The sequence below is a fragment of the Lepisma saccharinum genome, chromosome 1, assembly GCF_977018435.1.
Source record: "Lepisma saccharinum chromosome 1, izLepSacc3.1, whole genome shotgun sequence".
Classification (NCBI taxonomy): Eukaryota; Metazoa; Arthropoda; class Insecta; order Zygentoma; family Lepismatidae; genus Lepisma; species Lepisma saccharinum.
This window is the reverse complement of record NC_139229.1, coordinates 8,822,322-8,844,654: the sequence shown is the minus strand read 5'-3', so window position 1 is coordinate 8,844,654 and position 22,333 is coordinate 8,822,322. Positions and strand designations below refer to the sequence as shown.

The window sequence follows — 22,333 nt, the reverse complement described above, 5'->3', positions numbered from 1 at the left end:
ACTGTGATGTATTGCAAGAAAATTACAATTGACTGGTATCCCCTTCAATATACTCCCCTCCCCTATCAATACACAGCTGCATACGTGTCTTCCATTGTTCAAAGCAATGCTGTAGGTCATCAAATATCACACTGTTCAACAACTCTGCCGTTTTTCGTTTCACCTCTTACACGGAGTGAAAATGTGTTCCCTTCAATGCACTTTTCACTTTTGGGAAGAAATAGTCACAGGGGTCCATGTCTGGGGAATACAGAGGATGGTCGAGCACAGGAATGCGCTTGGCGGCTAAAAATTGCTTCACAGAAAGGGCATTATGGGCAGGTGCATTGTCCTGGTGAAGGATCCATGCATCGTTCTTCCACAAATCTGGTCTCTTTGTAGTAGGTCTGATTCACCGTTTGACCCCTGAGGCACCCATTCAGTCATGATGATACCCCTGATATCGAAAAAAAAAAAAAAAAACAATGAGCATTGCCTTCAGTTTCGACTTGCTCATTCGTGCTTTTTTCATTCTTGCGATGTGGGAGTCTTCCAGTGCATGGATTGACGCTTGGTCTCGGGATCATATTGGAAAATCCATGTTTCATCACAAGTGATGACACGTGTTAGCAATTCTGGGTCTGCTTTGAGTCGTTCCATGACATCACAGCAAATGATCTTTCGATTGTCTTTTTGGTCCTGAGAGAGGTTTTTCGGAACAATTTTTGCACACACTTTTCTCATGTTTAAATTCTCATGCAAAATTTGTCTTACTGTCTCTTTGTTAATGTTCATCATGTCTGCGAACATCCGAATGCTCAGACGTCTGTCTTTCCGCACAAGTTCATGAATTTTTTGAACATTGTCGTCCTTTCTTGAACTCACAGGGCGGCCGCGACGTTCATCATCTTCACCCTCCTCCCTCCCTTCTGAAAATCGTTTGTGCCATTCGAACACTCGCGCACGTGACATAGCATTATCACCATACACCTCTTTTAACATTGCACAACATTCCGTCGGTGTTTTTTAAAATTTCACCAGAAATTTGATGTTAATGCGCTGCTCAACTTTATTGTCCACCATGATTCCGGCTCTAGTACAGAACACTGTCCTCTTCAAGCAAGCCTGCAAAGATAAAAAAAGGTTTCAGAATCATGAAACAAACAGTGGGTGCGCGTGAAGGTTCAATATCAACAACACATCAATAGCTACCTCCCCCCACTATCCTACGCGACAGGAGGTGCGCAGTCTCGTTATTTAATTGCCGCACCTCGTAGATTATCAGCGAAAGTTCCCCAGAGAACTTCTTGTCACATCACCGATTGTATGGAGGGAATTGTACGGATATTTCTACACTGTCCCTAGTATCGATGGAGTAAAAAAAAACAAAAATATAGTAAGCTAAAATCACTTATCAAAAAATTTACTGCATGTTTACCGCGGTGGCTCAGTCGGTAACGCATCTGACTACCATGCTAAAGATCCCGGGTTCGATCCCCGGCCGGTTCAAATCCGAGGACTTTTCTAACAATAGAAGCAGCCCCGGCGCCCACCCAGCGTCGAATAACATAGGTACCTAAGGGAAACCCTAGAGGGAGGTAAAGGCGATCAAAAGCGTGATGCTGATCACATCACCCCCACTCACGACCGGATCAAGAAAGTGTGGGGCGTTACCCCCACACCCCCTATACGCCTTCATGGCGTGGTGCTATGCACAGGGGAACACTTTACCTTTTTACTTTATGTTTACAAAAGACAGTGCACCATTTCCTAAGTTTTTTGTACGTTCATGTACATTTATGAAGAAATAAGAAAATATTGTTCAATTTCAGTTAATTGACACATTTGCCATAGTGGACTTAAAAAACAACATTGCAGGCAAAAATTCCCACTCCCCGGGAATCAAACCTGTCTCTCCTACGTAGCAGTCAGACGGACGCCTGTAATGCAATCGATTAGAATAACGCAACGTTAAATCCGTCACAACCGCTGTATCAAAATGACCATGTGTTGAAATCCGTAAACCAACTTTTGGTGGATTTCAAATTAAGACACGCACTCATTTATGTGAAATAAGATTATCAGCCATATTTAGTCTCGGGTGCTAAATTAGCTACGTTGGAGACGCTGAACATGCATTTTATGATCACGTGCTCTAATTCTGCCCATTAGGAAATCGAGTGCAATTAGTTTACATGTAGGCCCTTGCAGTACTCGAAAGCATGGCTAACAAACGACGCTCGTGTTCCAAAGAAACATGTATCCAGAGTGCCCAATGTTAGGCTTGAGAACTAAACAAAACCGTCGATAAAGCACAGGGTATATTTTGTAATACCACCTGTACTAAACCCACAGAGTAAAAGCGCATACAATGTGAAAGAAATGTGAATGAAAATACTCATGGATATTTTGCGCTATTTTGTTTTGGAACAAAACTGTACTCAGAGCTAGTGTTGCCCACGGGACGAGACGGGACAGGCTTTTAAAAATTCGAGACGAGACGAGATTGATCATGTGTCCCTTTGACAAACAAATATTTTCGAGACCAGACAGCATTTCACAGCATTTCCACGAGACGAGACAGGTCAAAGTTGTATAGGTCGAGGTTCATAAGCCTCGTCCATCTCATTCTAGGAACTGCATATTTTGTATACAGTTTATAGTGGAATCACAACACAGGTTGTTAAGAATATCGTCAGTAAATATGAGAATTCTTGCTGTGAAATTTCTATGCTGTTTAACCTAATAGAATTCGAATCCCTGAGAGAGCCAAATACTGAACTTTAGCATTCCATATTAGCAAAACCTTTATACGTACGTATTTATAACCTCAATTTACTAATCAGAAAATCCCCCTTAGCCAACCAATTAGCACATTTTATATGACCTTCTATAGAGGAAGAGGACATGATATTTCCGAGCCGGTATTATTGATGTGATATTCTTAACAAGTTAATGCACATATATAGCTGTAAATGTATCAATCTTTATGCAAACACTTAGGAATGTTTGGAATGCAAACAATTCTTGTGACAAAACAAATAATTAGGAAATTCTTTTTAACCAAACAATCAACACAAATTTCTCTTTTTTATAGAGAAAAAAAAAAGCATAACATTCCCGAGACAGTATTATTGATGTAACATTCTTAACAAGTCAATGCCTTAATGTTTACACACATACATAAGCGCATAAATCTCTACACTCACACACACACACACACATACAAAAAATATTTGGAATAGAAAAAATTCTCAGAAAATTCCCCTTAGCCAAGCAAATCACCAGTTACATGACCCTCTCTCTCTTTTCTCTATAAAAAAAAAAGTTATAACATATCCAAGATAAGGTCTAAATCACAAACCCTAACACCTTCTGTAAACAAACGGTCTCACCGATTCAATGTATCACTCCGCGTCAGCTAATCCATGACCGCAATCATCTGCTGTTACACTCATAGTTCGCTGCACCTATTCATTTTATATAAGAGCCTCTGAATGTGAGAACCCGCTCTCAAAACTTCAGACGAATATGTAGCCGCATACATTGTTACTCTCCCGGTCATTCTCTCTTTCATAACCCTTACAACTGCAGACACTGACACACCACTGCACTGGGATACCAACTTAGCCACTTCATTTACTGGTTTCTCAGGATACCACTGACAGAACGTTACATAAATATTGAGTAGAATCTGTTTCTCACCCCTTTTCAAAGGCTGTCCTTGCTGGTGTTTTAAAAACAAGTTCGGAGAACACTGAGACCTTCCCGCACGCACAGAACTCGGCATGTTATTTTTCTAAGAATAAGTCAGGCAATATTACTAAGTTGCACTACAATGTTATAAAATATTATTATGTACACAAATCTCTAAGCTCATTGAAAATTACAATGCATATTACTACAAAATGTTCACACTTATCTTGTCTTGCCATGTCACCAAGTTATTTTACGAAATGCACTCTATTTGGCGAAACAAAAATCGTTATTAGGATGCTTGTCAAAGTTTCCAACCGCAATAAATTTACTAACTTCCTTTGTCATCATCATCAATATATTTATTGGACTTACAGCATTGCATATGGCTGTTTATGCCCATTATATATTTTATTTACATAAGATACAATTTACATAAAATCTACAAACAAATTTCAAATACACTCCTATCTATATCATCCTTCGAAATATACATTACCATGTTATATCATTTTGTCTAAAGAAATGCAAGTAAAATATATTCAATTCGCATGCAAAAAAACAAAGCCAAATTTATAGGAACTGATTACTGGTGCAAAAAGTTAATCATAAAGGTGAAGCAATAAATACAAAAAAAACATTGGGTTTAAAATGAGACGTCATTTGCGGCAGCATATCCCATACTACAAATTTGCCATTGTTTTACCTTACGTAATAAATCCTGTAACAACACTGGATTTTCGTGTGGAGTATTTTACTCCTATGAGTTTGCAATGCTTTCTGCATGCAGGTGGTTTTGTTTACAGAAGGTGTCAGGGTTTGTGATTTGAACTATAGTATTATTGACGTGACATTCTTAACAGGTCGACGTCACATATACACACACGCACGCACACTCGGGGAATGTTTGCAGAAGTTGACTTGTTCACCGAGTTCAGATGTTTACTCATTGATGACTCCGTCGTTGTCGTCTATCAAAAAAAAACCTAAGTATTTTGCAAAGAATAAGAGTTATCGAAAAATCTCCCCTTGTCGATTTTTTTGGTAACATAGAATACGCGTAGAGAGGTCGGGTTTAGTGTGTCGGTCGAGTCTCGGTGTCCTCTGTCCACCCATACCAAAATAAACATAGGTCGTCATGGAACCAATTTTTTTTCATCAATCGAAAATTTTCCAAGTCCAGCGTTAGCTAACCTAGCATACAACATACCTTCCTAATTAATATGGATATTGTCACACATTCCTTTTATTTTATACTGTTGTAAATGGAAAAAATTATGTACGGTAAATGTTTTGTATATTATAGGGAAAAAATGCAAAATATCCCCCAATTTTAATTCAATCCACCTCTGAATCGAATTTTTACATATTCTCACGCCGCCATATGTTGTTCTATTTTGCTTCTTTTACTTGCTTTGCTTAATTAACTCTCGCTAATTAGCATTTTTTTGGAAGAAGTCAACTAGAACAACATATGGCGGTATGAGAAATATGCAAATTAAAGAATATTTTAGTAATATAAGGGCCCTAGCAATTAGCTTCGTCGACTAAGAGTACTCTTTTAAACGCCTTCAGCTAGATCGTATTACTACGCGAGGACGTTTAAAATATTTGGGTGTTGAAAAAGTTTGACCTACTTTTTATTTCTATTGTTTGCTAATACATGGCGCTGATAGTACCTCCTCTCTCTCTCCCCTCTTCACCTCCTCTGCTGTTTGACAAATAGCACAAACATAAAATCAAGATTTTGGAGAGCAAAACATAAAAATTTGCATGCATCTGATGTCGAACTAGGAACTTTCGGGGAGTCAACATTATTTTTTACTCAGTCGTCATATAACATAAACACACGCAAACATTCACATGTGCTTTTATTATTTTGTGTTCGGTAAGTACAAGTATATTTTTACATAAATTATTGTTTAATTTAATAAATTGTAAACTCGGAGCCTGCTATACTAACACTCCTTCTGCTTCTGAGCAATAATACTATTGAAAGCGAATGTTGCGTGCATACAGAAATAACACAGAAAAAAAAAAGCGGATGGAAGCAATTTAAAATCCGTGGAGCAAGGTTAGTATTACGAGAACGTAAAAACATGTGCTTTCATTGTTGTCCGAATTCGCGGCAAACGTGGAGTTGGAGGGGAGAGCAGAGAGGCACAACAGATGCACGCTTGAACTCGCCGTGACCCTGCGCTTGGCAGCCATATTCTTACTTTCACTTTGTACAGACAACATTTACTGATTAGACGATGTAAAACTCAGTGATACTTTAACAGTTTATCGATAATACTGAATGTAGAAAAATTGTAAATAATGAAGTAGCACGTTACATTTTTAATATAACTAGTAAATAGGTGAAAATCATTGTGACGTTTGTTTGGCGTCTACCTTCTGCTTTCGCACTGTGCGCCTGCGCCCCAGAGCGCTGTGGGTGAAGTTCGGGCTGACACCTGGCGAGAAAAATGACAACCATACTACAAGGGGACATGTAGATTGGGACGACTTGCACGTGACTTCGACGGCACTCGAGAACAACAGGAGAGAACGGTACGGAGCGCTTGCCAATCGGGACACAGCCTAAGTTGTACAATTAGGTACAAGTATTGTACAATTAGGTACAAATTGTTGTACAATTATTTCCCCCAGTTGCCCAGTTGGAGTTGGGGGGGGGGCATAACACTGGTACTATTTGTACTCACAGTGTTTACTCATGTATTTTGTTTAATATTTTATTTCAAATTCACTGTCAGAAACTAGTGTTGCCAGTTCCTGGATGTAGGTTTACCTACTCTGTTGGTTGTCACTGTCAAGCTTCCAGTATTCGTACAGCATAAAAAAAACTATAACCCCCTCTCAAAATATATACATTGTATACGCCAAGATGCTCAATAGCCTAGCAACACATCATGAAAAAACATGCCAAGAGGACCCAGTGGGTTTATAAGTCAGTGCTGCCACTATTTGTAGGTTAGCTTAGCCTGTAAAAGATCATATAGTGGAATTTTTGTGAAGTGGGTTGCCAAATATAACAAGGGGACAATGGGTCCCCCTCATAAAAAGCTACAGTAAAAGCCCACAGTGTTGCCAACACTAGGTCCCCAACAGTGTTGCCAGACATAGGTACATGAGCCCCTCAGGCCCTTTGATAAAACTTTACAGTGAACCCAGTTGACAACACTGTCAATCTACGGCAGTGTTGCCAGTAAACAAAGCAATAGACCCCCCTCATAAAAGACTACAGTGGGCTCAGTGTTGCCAACTCTGCCCTCAAAATATACATAAAAAGCTACGAAATAGTTAGTGAAATTTTCGTGGGGTGAGTTGGCAACACTGAGCCTCAAATGATGATTCGAGCCTCAAATGAGGGCTTCGGACCCGGTATTGTGTTCTACTCCAAACATTTTGCAACCCTATCACATTTGCGTCTGCTACCCGGACACACGTACAGGACTCTCTCTACAACACCCTGTGTCATCCCGCACCATTGGTCGCAGACTGGCAGCAGCCGGACTACGAGTTCAGCGTCCCATGCGGAGACTGCCGTTAACACCAGAACACAAACGGCTGCGTTTGGAGTGTTGCCGTACCACGGATGACCACCTTCAACCTTGTGCAAGTATGGCGGCGCCGAGGGGAGAGGACACATCCTGCCAATATTGTGGAGAGACACACCGGCATTACGCCTGGCATCATGCTGTGGGGAGTCATTGGGTACAACTTCTGATCACCTCTAGTAGTGGTTCTGGGTATGCGGCACAGCGCTACGTCACGGACATCCTGCGCCCTCATGTGCTACCGCTCTCGAGACAGCATCCTGGTACAGTCTCTCAACACGACAACGCTCGTCCGTACACGTTACATGTGTCTATGGACTGCCTGTATGATGTTGAGGTACTCCCGTGGCCAGCAAGATCCCCTGATTTGTCCACGATAGAGCATGTAAGGGATCAGTTCGAACGTCAACTCCGACCCAGTGCCGATTTTCAGGATATCGAGGGCTACTTACAACGGCTGTGGGCCAACTTGCCTCGGGAGAGGAAACAAAGGCTCTACGGCTCCATTCCAAATCGAATCGGCGCAAACCTGAAGGGGTGCCACATCCTACTGACATGGGGTCAGCAGTAACTCCGTTGCTCGTTTGATCTCATTTTGTAATCATTGCAATACAGTCACATAACCTGACAACAGGTGCAGTTTCATTTATTTTCCACCACTCCTTCTAGGTGCTTCATTTTTTTTTGTCAATTAACATTTGTACACCCAACGGCGACATAAACAGCTGGCGATATGTCCACCACCATTTTCATTCGGTCTGAATTACACAAGGTGATTAGATTACAATGAATTTAAATAAATGCTTCAATAAGCAGAGAACAATGCCTGCTTCGAACCAACATACAGGCGCGTCGCGTGATAATGTTCGCATGAGCACGTGAACACTCATGTGTATGTTCTAAATTACGTACATATTAAATGCACACACATATATTTCTTCGAAATAATACTTTTTTGATGTTCGAGTATACACACACAATTTACTGACACGACGTATTTCACGTATGATAACTTTTCTAGATAGTTGGTAACACTGACTCCCATGGTGTTCCACAGATTGCGATGAACACAATTGCTGTGTTGTGCGTTGTGAACTGGCAGCTAAGGGGGCTTGGTTGGCCACTATAGCCCGAAAATGTTCACTGCGCTGTGCGAACATTGTGATGCGAACCCTGATCCAAGCGGCAATACTTCTTACATTCGGCACCAGGGTGCAGCATATACAAGGCATATCTAGGAGGACTCGAAAAGATCGGCGCTACATAGTTGCAATCTTTAGTGAGAAGTCGCTAAACCTGCCGGATTTTAAATTCCAGTGGGTGCTAAAATTCACGGAATAGTGAACTTTTCTTTAGAAACTAGTCTGCAGGAGTTACATAATATCTTTCAAAGTTTATATGATTTGCGCATGTGCGTCTAAGGGCAATTCAGACTGTGCAACTTTCTTTAGTAATCGACGTTTTTCATGCCAAAGAAATAACTCTCACCAACTTAAATTGCAAAGGAAAGTGCCGACTACATTTACATCAATTCAACGCTCATTTCTCTGGTAACTATACTCAGAATAGTATGGGGTCGTATGGCCTAAATAGTTGTTACCGAAAAAAGTTATCAATTGATATTAGTAAATCATTTTTACTATTCTCTACGTTATTAGAATATGCTTATTGTAAAGAACAAAATATAACTTTCAGAAAACTAGAGCTGTATTTTTGCTACACATATATTTTCTTTTTTGAAGTTAGAAGGTTGAAATAATATCACAATTGAAATTAAATGCATTTTTAATGTCCATATAAACGCACATACTTTGAATAAACCTGGTGTAAGTTGTTCCCCACAGCATTTTTTTTAAAAATACATTTTGCATTTTTCACCAGCAAATTTGATTCAGCGATTTTTAATTAGCGCATGTAGAAGATTTAGCAACTTCTGCGTTTCAATTGTTGGCAACACTGCTGCTGTGGAAGAACTGTAAGGGGGCACGTTTGTTTTGGAAAGATCAAGTACCGTTAGTTGTTCGGGGCAACAAAAAAGCCTATGCTCTTTGGCGGCAACGGTTAAATGGCGGTTAGTGTCGATGTCGAGAGCAAGATATCTATTGACAAGCGGTTGGGGGGTGAAATTATGTGCACTGGTTTTCAGACGTGCGTGTGTGTGTGGTGTAGTGTTGTATTTTGTGAATACTGTTAGGAGTTTGAAAGAAAAGTCATTTTCGCGATTGAGCGAAGCAGAACGAACTCAAGTAAAAAGCTGGACCTCTACATTATACAAGAGGTAAGTACTCCCAAATGCGTTATTAAAAGAACATTCAAAAAATTACTGGTACACGAAGTACAATTGCTTATGTGGGTTCAACGTTGTGAACGCGCAATTTTGTTTTCCTTGTTTATTGTTTGGAGGCGGCCATTCATGGACAAACACAGGACACATCCTGGGCGTTTGTTACCATTTGCACATGCGACTCGCTTAAAAAGAGACTGCATCTGAATTGGAACGATTCGTTTCGTGCAATGTATAAGATCAAGGATGGTAAATATGTTTGATTGATTGATTTGTTGCTTTAAGTCCACTTTATGCATAGTAAGGTTAATCGGGACTGGACCTACAGTTTTAAGTGGGATCCGAACCACTGTGTGTGTGACTGTGTGCCTCCACCGGGTTTCGAACCCGGGACCCCTCGATTACAAGGCGACGACGAGTAAATATGTTAACGAAGACGACGAACAGATGTTACTATACGCTTTAAATCGGTGGTTCCCAAAGTGTGTGCCGCGGCGCCCTAGGGCACCGTGATTAGCTTACAGGTTAGCTACGAAATGTTCCAATATTTTCACTGAATCGTTAGTCAATGCTATGAATGTTTCAAATATCTGCTTATTTAGTATTTTTTTTTTTACATATAAAATGTTTCTGAATTTGAAATACGCGTTTAATTTTTAACTTAAGACAAGCAATCTTACAAGTAACTGAGCGTTGCAAGTGTTAGAGAGGGCTACATTCTGGGCGCCGCGGTAAAGTCTTGAAAAACTAAGGGAGCCGTGAAGCAAACAATTTTGGGAACCCTTGCTTTAAATGGTCGAAAATCAATCTCTCTCTGAATTTGATTTTTTTAAATTTTGATTTGTTGTTTTAAGTCCACTTTATGCACAGTAAGGCTAATCGGGACTGGACCTACAGTTTAAAGTGGGATCCGAACCACTTGTGCCTCCACCGGGTATCGAACCCGGGACCCCTTGATTACAAGGCGAAGACGTTACCATCGGGGAGGCCCTCTCTGAACCATGGCTAGGAGGGAAAATACGAAACACTACGAAAGAAGGAACACAAGCAATGTCACATTGACTGATACATCAATCACAAGCATCACAACCTAGTTAATGTGGGCAGGACGAGGGGAGATCCTGTACAATACCCAAATATCTTATATACCGTATATAAAATATTTTTTCTGGATTGGACGCGTCCTCCTCTCTGTCTCGCTAACGATACACGTGCTTTCAATGCTGAATGAATGTGGTTGGTTAACATATGGTCCGTGTAATACAAAGTATATTGCGAAGTATGATAATCTTGCGTTGTACATACCTCAGATTGCATGTTATACTAATTAGTTTGCACTAGCCTCACTAATTGTAAATAACGTAATTAAAAGGGTGTTAATTGAATAAAAAAGTATTGTATTACCAGATATAGCATGATTTTGGGGGGAAATCGTTGAAGATGAAGTTACAGGGGAGAGTATTAAATCTCCAATCAGTATAAAAAAAATATTGTGAACACCCGCATGTGAACCGCACGCGACGCCACTGCCAACATAGCTGCATTCTTTAAAACAACACGGGATGTAGAATAAGAAAGTAATGAAAAATGGCGGTGGACAATTTGCCTCACATTATCTTTGCCGTTGACTGTACCACATATTCTTATCAACATAGTAAATAAGATGTATTGTGATGTAAACTTACTATAAGAGCTTGAATATTAATGAAAGCTTGTTCCATACACGCAATTACAGTGATGATAATACTCATTCAGCTATGCGACACTGTTTAGCTTCACAAAATTTAGATTCCCCTTGCACATCGTTCGGTTGTTTGCCAACTGGAAAAGTTTTGAAGTCTGAATGTTGTGTGAACAAGGTGAATTTGCCAAGTGAACGTCGCAAAAGACTTCTCACGTACTTCCGGAAATACAGAAGCAAAGCACAAAATTGTTGACAGATGTCATCCATTTTCAGGGTGTTTATTAAGACATTTCGAACTGTCGTCAAGGACAGAGTAAGAAAATGAATTTATTGCCACAAAAACAATTTACTGAGGTAAGAAGCAGTGCAATTATTTTCAAATGAAGCTCATTGTTTGTTCACGTCATTACTTTGTAGTGTTTCGCGTTCTCTGTCTGGTTACTGCGATTAGACTTAGGGTTGCCAGAACTTTCAAAATTAGTTAACAGGCGTCCAACCGCCAAAATATGTGTAGACAATTTGTCCATCACCACAAGAACGTATTTAGGGGTCTAGGGGGCCCGGACCCTCCCGAAAGAGTTACCAAGTACTAAAATTAAATAAGTGCTAAAATAGTATACTTGTTTAGCATTTGTTGTACATTTATTGCTTTTATTTATTATTATTAATTCCCGCCGAACTTATTGGGAGGCAAGGATTATACTGTATTTTGATCATACGGCTTTTAATGACAGTACCAAAGAAACTTTATGCAAACTACTACTATTTATAATAATATGCATAAAATATTAATCAGGAACTTTACTTTCGTCAACTGGATCTGACATACGTTTTTGTTATTCAATAAATATTCAATTCTTTATATATTTGACATTAATTTCCTTGCCGCATGTCACATTTCACAGTTTAACGTGGAAAACGGTGTTTGAACTATGCGAAGAAATATTGATGGACGATTTGCCTGCTATTATCTTTGTCGTTGGCTGTATACAAACACACGTAGATGCTAACGAATTCTCAATTATTATTCATTGTAAACTATAGAAATTAAGGACTCTAGAGCTCTTGTTTCTTGGTAACTCAAGAAGGAATGGAATTTTACAGATGTTGGTGCAGAAATAGCCACTTGTTAATGACGTCACATAAAAGAAATGTAATGAACTTCGTGCTAGCCAGTTTTTACCAGGTGTTATCTTTATATTCGATTTTACCATCATCAGAGCAATTCTGTTATAGGTTAAAACAAATGCAGAAAGTGGAATAAATATCAAGCACTTCGCTTTCAATTAAAGATAAATAAGTTTCACTGGCAACCCTAGATGCCATCGTCGCATATGTACATGATAAAATGATCTTTCAAGGCATTTTAGCGTCAGAAAATATTCATTGACAGAAGAATGAAATTGTTCAATTTGATGTTCTTTGCAACCTACAAAGTCTTGCTTGAACGCACACGTATTTATTTTTTACAATGTTTTATTATTTTTCACTTTTAAATTTTCGAAAACATAGACCATTTAACACAACAATTTCAAGAAAGCTTGAACCAAAATTTTTGTTTGCCAGGAATGAAAATTACTGTGTAAAAGGTGAACGTGTGTAGTTGATTAATGAACTGAATTAATCAGTTCCTTAGTTGTTTCTCAAAATCTATTATGAAAGACTTATTATTAATTGACTCGAAGCAAATCTTATGTAATTTCTCCTCATAGGATAGATTTTTCTTTTCTCTACACTGGAACGTTATATTAAATTTTATGGCAATTTGAGACAATAAAAACAAACGCATAGAAGCAAAACTTCACCAAAATGTTTGTAGAGTGGAGCTTAATTAAGACTATTAATCTTGAACTATCGTGACGTTAATAGTTTAGATATACTACATAAAAAAGGATGCTTCTTCATTAATAATAAATCGTTCATTTTGTTATTGATAATGTGGACTGAGAATTACGTACTTGTGGTGTCCAATGAACGCGCTTCTACAGCATGTAGCTTTACCCGTTTTTGAATCATAGAACTTTTTAGTTTCCTGTTTTGTTGAAAAGAAGTTGTCGATATTTTTTGTGAGAAGGAAGGTATAAACAAAGATAAAAATGGCAGCTTTACTTTGTAGGAGTATTCTTTTTGTGGAAGCTTTGGCTCGCAGAAGATGTTTGAAGATTCTTGGAGATGCAACGACACTAGTTCAAAAACAACCTCAAAGGAACCTAAATGTTCAAGAGCATGTCAGTTACACACTTCTGAAAGGAGCAGGCATCCCAGTTCCACCGTTCGGTCTCGCCAAAACGAAAGAGGAAGCAGCAGAAATCGCCAAGAAGCTAGACACCATTGACATAGTTCTCAAAGCACAAGTATTAGCAGGGGGACGAGGTAAAGGACATTTCAAGGGTGGTCTGAAGAGCGGTGTCAGAATGGTAGAAACGCCGGAAGAAGCTCAAGAAATAGCAGCAAGAATGATTGGCGACTACTTGATTACCAAACAAACTGGAGCAGCGGGTAGGATATGCAATTCAGTCCTGGTCACCGAGCGCAAGTATCCCAGAAAAGAGTACTATATGGCTGTGATGATGGAAAGAGCTTTTGGTGGCCCAGTGGTTATAGCTTCTTCGGAGGGAGGGGTCAATATTGAAGATGTTGCTGCCGAAAACCCTGATGCAATCATCACGACGCCTGTCGACATCATGGACGGCCTGTGTCTAGAAGATGCAGAGGAAATAGCATGCAAGATAGGTTTGGAGTGCAGAAAGGACGAAATAGCAGATATAATAATGAAGCTATATGATCTCTTCATCACCAAAGATGCACTTCTTATAGAAGTCAATCCTTTTGCGGAGGACATATCTGGGAATTGCTACTGTTTAGATGCCAAGTTTAGATTTGATGATAGTGCTGAGTTTAGACAGAAAGAGCTCTTCGGCTTTAGAGACTTTTCCCAAGAGGATGAAAAGGAAGTAGCGGCCTCAAAAGCAGATCTAAATTTTATTTCCCTGGATGGAAACATTGGCTGTCTGGTGAATGGTGCTGGTCTGGCTATGGCAACAATGGATATCATCAAACTGCATGGTGCTGAACCAGCTAATTTCCTAGATGTTGGAGGCGGTGCAACGGCCGAGCAGGTGAAAGAAGCATTCAAGATCATCACATCGGACACAAAGGTAGATGCTATTATGGTGAACATATTTGGTGGAATTATGAGATGCGATATAATAGCTGAAGGTATTATCGCCGCAACGAAAGAGCTGAAGTTAGATACACCTATTGTAGTAAGATTACAGGGTACAAATGTTGATGCTGCAAACAAAATGATCGCAGGTTCAGGCATGAAGATTTTATCAGCTGATGATTTGGAGAAAGCAGCTATGAAGGTAGTGAAGTTGGCCAAAATAGTGCAGCTTGCTAGATCGGCGAATGTGGATGTTAAATTTGAGATTCGCAAGTAAAATATCATTGAAAATAGCACAAACTGTTACATTATTAATTTGGATTATAGAATTCAATTGGTCGATCTGTATCCTTGGATTATGAACCATATTTTAAAAGAAATCCGCGTTTTAAACTTTGTACATTTATAAAGCTTATATTTCAGAATTTACAATCCAGTTGCCTGAGTAAACATACTATGAATTAAATTCTTGCATTGTTCGAATTGTGAATATTCTTCTGAAAGATTGTAACACAAACAAAAAAATGCCAGGAATTTGTGCCATTATTGTGTTTTTTTGATAAATACAATTTGAAAACAAAATTATTGTAACTGATCTTATTGCAAATACCATTTCCACAATATCCGATACAAAAATCCAAGCTACATGTGTTACAGTCGTGGGAAAATGTGAAAACAAGCATTTTTTTATTAGGATTATACCCGCCTCAATACTTCAGATTTTCAAAATTAGAACCAACGCTGAATGAGCGAAAATATGGAAAAATATGCAAGCTACAAATAAGGCATGTCACAGAGACTTGTAAGTTTGTTACAAAACAGGGTTTCCTGTTTTCATTTATATTGTTGCTGGTTTTATTGTACATAATAAGAATATTGCAATTCTTGGTTGGTTTGGCTTTATCTATGTTGTGGAAGTCATAATCTTGTCAGTTGACAATACAGAACTTCCTAGTAATTAGATTAAGTCCACCTATTCAAAAGAGACAAGTCAAATCAACTGTTCATCTTCATATATTTTATTACTAAAAATATGTGCAAGTAATTCCATGTCAAAACCATTGTATTGCGTATTGTAACGTCAGCATGCTCCAATATTCGCAATTATTGTACTCCATTCGTACTTTCATCGCAATTGGTAATACTTGAGAAGCAGAGAAATTAGTTCCCAAATAAAATATGTGTGAAACGTAAATTCTCTTGTATTTATAGTAAGTGTATTATTACAAGATTAGGCGCAGTGATCTTTGAGAGTAAAGAATTCGAGCCTCATAACTTTCAGAATAACTTTCTAGTTGTGATATCACAGGCGATTGTAAGCTTTTCTTTCGACTTAATACATCAACGAACGAGGAACAATGACTGTTATGAACACTACGTATGTTGCTCGCAAAACACGTTAATGTTGAATAAAGTCCAACTCTCGCATAGTGGTTGGTATTGTCGCGTCTATCACTTGGCAGTATGAAATCGAATAATCAGCGTGGAGAGGATGCTATTCGGCATTGTTCCTTTTCTTTTGACAACGCTATTTCTAGAGGTTAGTTTATTTCCGTTAATTCATTTAATAGTTCTGCAAACTGGAAGACAGAAACATAAACGTGGTAGTTCACATAATAATAATAATAATAATAATAACAATAATGCAAGATATTAAAAAGTTCCTCTTCTTTTTATGGCACTACTATGCACAGATCAACTTTGGCCTCCTCCGTGATTTGTCTCCATTAATGTTCGGCGATATATCGTCCAGGCGATATCAACTAGACGATATATCGTCACGATATTTGGTGATATATGCAGTATGTAACATTCTTATTCGTACACACGGATTTTCAAAGAAAATGCTTTAATATCTGAAAGGAAATGCACTCTTTTGAAATTGTTTCTTTACAATTCAATAACTAATATCACTAGGAACATAAAATCTTACCCAAATTCTGTATAATCAATGACAATAATAAATTAAATGAAACTCAAAGAGAGACATGACATTTTTTGTACAACTTTTCTATTCGTACACTTAATAATATAAAAGAAAAGTATCTTCAGAGCAAATTTAATACCTTGATGCGTATCCTTTGGCTTTAATTACTGCTTGACACCTGTTCTTCATAGAATTAACCAGTTTCCGACATGTTTCAGAGCTTATTTTATTCCACTCGGCTTGCACAAGAGCTTTCAACTCTTGTTTGGACTCGCCTCTTCAAAATTGCCCATATATGCTTAATGGGATTTCAGTCTGGACTTTGAGCTGCTGTTTGTAGTAGTTTGGGCACATTCCATATTAGCCAATTCATGTTAACTCGAGTTCATCTTGGGGGGGTGCCCAATCCATCGATGAGATATCAGTGCATGGGTGCGTGCGCGCTTGCTTGTCTGAAGTAATAGTAATAACTAGAGATATAATATGACTATTGAATAAATGACTATACTGCGAGTGAAGCGACAAAGAAAATGTTCTTTGCAAACTGATTATATGCATATTATTAATTAAACATAGCGACAGAATCCCACGATGTTTACTCTTTACAATCTTGCTTTGCTCGTTCGGCGTCCTCTTTACCTCAGCACATGACCCCTGCCCCTTCCTGTTCTAGCTTCAGTTAGAAAATATGGCTAATATGCATATATATATATATAATTTTAATAGTTCTATGTAGCGAGTGAGTTCCAAATTCTGCTGGTGTTTTCAAATCCTCTGTTTAAACAATGATTCAAAAAAACTGAAATAAAGTAATGAAACTCTATATATGCCGCGGTGGCTCAGTCGGTAACGCGTCTGACTACCATGCTAAAGGTCCCGGGTTCGATCCCCGGCCGGTTCAAATCCGGGACTTTTCTAACGTTGGAAGCGGCCCCGGCGCCCACCCAGCATCGAATAACATGGGTACCTGGGGAAACCTGGGGGGTAAAGGCGGTCAGGGGCGTGATGCTGATCACATCACCCCCACTCACGACCGGATCAAGAAAGTGTGGGGCGTTACCCCTATACGCCTTCATGGCGTGGTGCTAAGCACAGGGGAACACTTTACTTTACTTTTTATATTTAGATCATAGCCATGAAGACTAAAATATAGTGGGAAATTGGGATGCACGTTTGACAAGATATCTGATGTTGCTTTTGAACGAAATCGGCCAAGGAAATTCACATTGAAGTCTTATACTCTTACAAAACTTTGGAAAATTCACTTGGCGCTGTTGAGATTGTATCTTTGAAATACTGACAAGGGACTCTAGGGAATTAGGAGTCATGTGTCTCTTTGCCTTAAAAGAAAAGTAAATAACATGTGCAAATAAACGCATGGCATGTTAACTGCCAAGGGAAGGCAAGGAATTTTTACTTCTAAATTGAGGTAATGCTTTATTTTCAATTATTTGAAAATTGAATAGTATTTCTTTCACTTTCCAGCACAAAGAGCACAATGAACCAAACAAAATTTCTCTCTCCACGTTTTCCAGCAGGCAGTGGCAAGTGCCGTCCTGCCCTCACTGGTGCGCCTATGGTCAGATATAAATTTGGGACTTAATGTAAATTATATTTCTTTTTATGTTTAATTCCTTATACTTCCTTCGCTTCTTCTGAAAAGTTGGGTAAAATTAAATATCTCATTATGTCAGGGAACCAACTAGATAAAAAGAGGAAGACAATTTTTACTAAATCTATATCTTTGCAAATTGACAATAACTTTAATTTAATAGGGTGCCAGTAGTTACGACGTTAACGCTTTTCTATTTTTATCTGAATTGCTTGTTCGGCACCCCAATTGTCCTTAGCACCCAGGCAACCACCTCACGCGGCCACCCCCCTTTTACAACTCTCTTTCTAATATATATTTTTTTTTTTACAAAGGTAAGAACTCTTAGAACCACAAAAATGGTCACATACATCAACTATAGACGTGAATGAATCACTTAGGGTCTTCATGAAATATTTGCCGTTTTATATTGAATACTCAGTCAGTAAATTTTATATTGGTACTTTATGAATATCCGTTGGAAGAAATTATACCTACATATAGTGTCACCGATTTTCTACTCACCACTTTCGGTTTCTTTCTGTCTGGTTTCATTTTCTCTACTTTGTTCAGCCAGTTTTGCAGTAAAGTTTCAGACATTGTTACACTAAGCAGAACGACAACATACGAACTGAGATGCTACACTGAGTTAAACTTGTATCTTTCAATTTTCACATGAAAGAATCGAAAGGAAAATGCAACAAAATATAAATTTCATTGACTCAGGGGTTGAATATACAAGTCTCTAACGTATTTAAGAAATGTATTCAAGCGCTGAACTGTCAACACTGTGTGCGGTATGTGCACCTTGCAAAGAGGGCGAGAGGTCAGTTTGACACTTCCCAGATGGCAATGTCTCTTCCCTAGAGCTGACCGATGCTTTGTCAAGGGAGCTAGTGTTTCCAGGAAATGGCCATGCTGCACATTCCACCCTCCTTCCTTGACACTTTGGTTTTAGTTGATTGATTGGACTACGCTTCTTGTAGAGCTAACTACAAATAGTAGAATTAGAAATCCATATTTACACCCCCTACCTTGGGGGGAGTTCCACTTTTCTGCTTGGGGGTGTTAGGGGTGTGTGGATAAATCACTTCTCTAAGGGCCAAATTTATAATAACATCCTTCAGATCGGAACTAAGTTCCTTCACCTTGCACATTTCGAACACGCTGATAGATAGACGATAGGCCTACAACGATACCTACGCCAGCATTCCGCTTGACGGGGAGCGGGCCTGCATGTTCAAACTTGTTACGAAGTTGCAAACTGCACGAAATCGCCCGAATAGCGGTGGCGCTGTATGCGAGGAAGATTGAAACTCTTGCCTGTACGAATAACAATGTTGCATGAAACAGCGTGTTTTTCTCTTTTCACACAAATTATATGCTCTGTTTATACACTTTGAACATACATTTTTATTGACATTTGTTGTTGAAACCTTCATTAACATTAATTTCCAGGTACATATGAAAATGATTATATTTACTAGTAGATATGACATTTTTCCCTCGGAAATTCTATGTGTACGAATAACAATGTTACATACTGTATCATGTTGGCGATATATCGTCACGATATTTGGCGATATATATTGCAAAGACGATATATCGCAGACATCACGATACGGAAAAAATATCGTATCGTAGTATCATATCTGATGATATTTTCTTGACGATATTTCGCGATATCAAATTTCCGATATCGTTCATCTCTAGTCTCCATCTATCTGTACTCTATGCCACAAGTTTCCAATTTGTGCACTGAAGCTTCCACACATCCTTATTTACTCCATCCACCCATCTTAATTTAGGTTTTCCTTGCTTCCTCTGACCACTTGGGTATCCATCATCAAAGGCCACTATCACTCATTCGACTGATTGATTGAATTGTAGTTTTAATTCCACTTAAGCCACAAAAAGGCTAATCGGGAATGGACCTACAGTTTAAAGTGGGATCCTAACCACCCACTACGTGCCTCCACCGAGTATCAAACCCGGCACCCCTTGATTACAAGGTGACGACGATACCATTGCACCATCGAGGAGGCCTATCACTCATTGGAATTACATTCCCTGCCCATCTTAATCTTGTGCCTTTACTACACCAGTAGTCACTGGCGTACGGAGGATTTCCTTTCGGGAGGGGCTTGAATTGTAAAGTACATACTTGCTTTCTAGGGAGACGGAATGAACGACAAGATATTTCGTATTTTTAGAACTTTCCAATTTAGGGGTTTTTACATTTTTCACTTTCTTCTTTCCCCGAGTTCTTTGCTGCTTTTGTTTGAAAATTTTGATTTTCTTAAAATTTCGGAGCGGGCTGGAGTCCTATCAGCCCCCCTCTGCGTACGCCAGTGCCAGTAGCTGTTGGAAATGAGATATCGAGGGGAGATTTACAAGGAGATTCAACAAGACTCGCCTAGATGCACCGAGAATGTCGACCAGTGTTACCACGAGGCGGCATTTGATCATCGAATAGCTTCACCAGGTCCAGTCCGTCAGAAACTAAGAGGCCACATAGCACAACCCGGGACTTGGAGAATTACTCTCTGCGGGATCGAGCTTAGCAACTGCTCATTCGACTTGTCTGTCGCCTCCGTCACCGCTTGACACCCGTCGCCAAGGCTAACTGGCCAAAATTAACATTAATAATATTAACACCCACTCTACTCGCCTGACTTGACGCTCTGACTCTTTTCTGTTCCCCCGACTAAAATCACGTTGAAAGGCCGTCGGTTTTCCACGATTGAGATGATCCAAGTAGAAACGTAGGCATTGTTGGACGCCTTCATAGAACACTACTTTCAGGTTGCATTTTCAAAATGGCAGAATCGCTCAGACTGGTGCGTACGTACAGCCAACGGCAAAGATAATAGTAGCAAATTGTCCATCACTATTTTCATTGTTTCTTATTCTGCTTCCTGTGTTGTTTTAAAATATGGAAGTCTTTTGATATGAATAAGATGTTATCCTCTGCTATTGACGTTTTTATTTCAATTAATGACAGCCTCCTCGATGACGTAGTGGTAACGTCATCGCGGTGTAATCAAGGGGACCCGGGTTCGATACCCGGTACCATTTTGCTTATAAATATATTAAATACAATTAAAATATATCTGGTAGAATAGAGGAAGAAGGAACCCTCACGCCCTCCAAATATATATTAGAAATGTATAGAACAACAATTTTCAATTCTTCTTTGTAGCTAATCAGTGGTGATTTATTCATTCTTGGTTTTGGACTTTTAACCACTGTGTTTATTTTTTTTAAAAAAATACCAACGTTTCGCAGGCAGATTCAGCCTCTGAAACGTTGGTAATATTTTTTTAAAAAAGCACAGTGGTTACAAGTCCAAAACCAAGAATGAACAATTTTCAAGAATTAACGCACAACAAAGATATGTAGATCGAGTTTTTATCTACCTGTGATTGTCTGAAAGTTTTACTGGAGAGGTAGCTTCACCTAGTAGTGCATGCCATGATGCCTTTGACGTCACTGAGTAAATTTGTAACTTCGGTAAGCAATAGATACGACATTTATATTAAATTAAACCATATATCAGCTGGATTTCTTCATACAACACCATCCGGTCAAGCATGTACAGAAAGTTCTTTGCTTCAATATGTTATGTTGGATCATCACTGACATACATGCAATAGTCTGCCAAAATGGCAAATTAAAGACATAAGTTGAGCGAACATACCTACTGCTTTGCGAATGGAAATATGTCTCTTACCGGAATTTTAATGTTATTAGCTAGTAAGCACTGTTTCGGTCTTATCTGACAAATTGATTCACATAGGCTACGTCAATTTTTGCTTTCTTCCAGTCGCTTATATTTTATAGCAATTGTCTCTCTCTCTATGCGTCATACATTACATGAAAAGTGTAATTTGGTTCTACTTGGTTACTGAGAAAATAGGCAAACTTTTTAGTGCGTAGTTATTTTATTATTGATTCGGGACGCGATGCTGCTTCAGAAGAAGCAGTTCAAATGGCACTTCAAAACTAACGTAAGAAAAGAATGAAAGAACTACATTAATCATTTGTAGTGATATTACTAACTTCCATTGATGATACAGTGGATTTTTCTCTAATAAGAATATATAACTAAAATCTCATGATAATCAATTACGTTGACCCATTTCTACTTATTTTTCTTCAACCCACTAACCAGCCACTAACCAGTGTGACGTCATCTCGCATCAACGAGTGTCCTAATTACCAACCTGTATGTATATACCTTGGATTTACGCGGGAGAACTGGCAACATGGCACTCCGTTGCCACGGCAACGGTGCTGCTATCTGTTATCGAAATGGTGCCACAAAATGTCATTTAGGACAGCCTTAAAGTAAAAAAAAAAAGCACTTACTACAATCAAAAGTGGTTTGAAGAGAGGAAAAACAATAAACCGCGAGTTTTCTAATAATTTAGATTTAAAAAAATA

The 22,333-nt window shown here is 38.9% G+C and overlaps 1 protein-coding gene and 1 pseudogene across 2 annotated transcripts in view; both read left to right on the top strand.

Moving 5' to 3' along the window:
• The first annotated feature begins 13,243 nt into the window (after positions 1-13,243).
• LOC145983643 (succinate--CoA ligase [ADP-forming] subunit beta, mitochondrial pseudogene) lies at positions 13,244-14,716 on the top strand (annotated as a pseudogene).
• A 1,097-nt stretch (positions 14,717-15,813) lies between these two features.
• Positions 15,814-22,333, top strand: part of LOC145983802 (brain-specific serine protease 4-like) — a 29,056-nt gene continuing 22,536 nt past the window's right edge. For both annotated transcript variants that reach the window (XM_083116903.1, XM_083116867.1), the window contains exon 1: positions 15,814-15,909. In XM_083116903.1, coding sequence (XP_082973029.1) covers positions 15,862-15,909 — 48 coding nt within the window. In that variant the 5' untranslated portion in view covers positions 15,814-15,861. The remainder of the gene's footprint in view (positions 15,910-22,333) is intronic.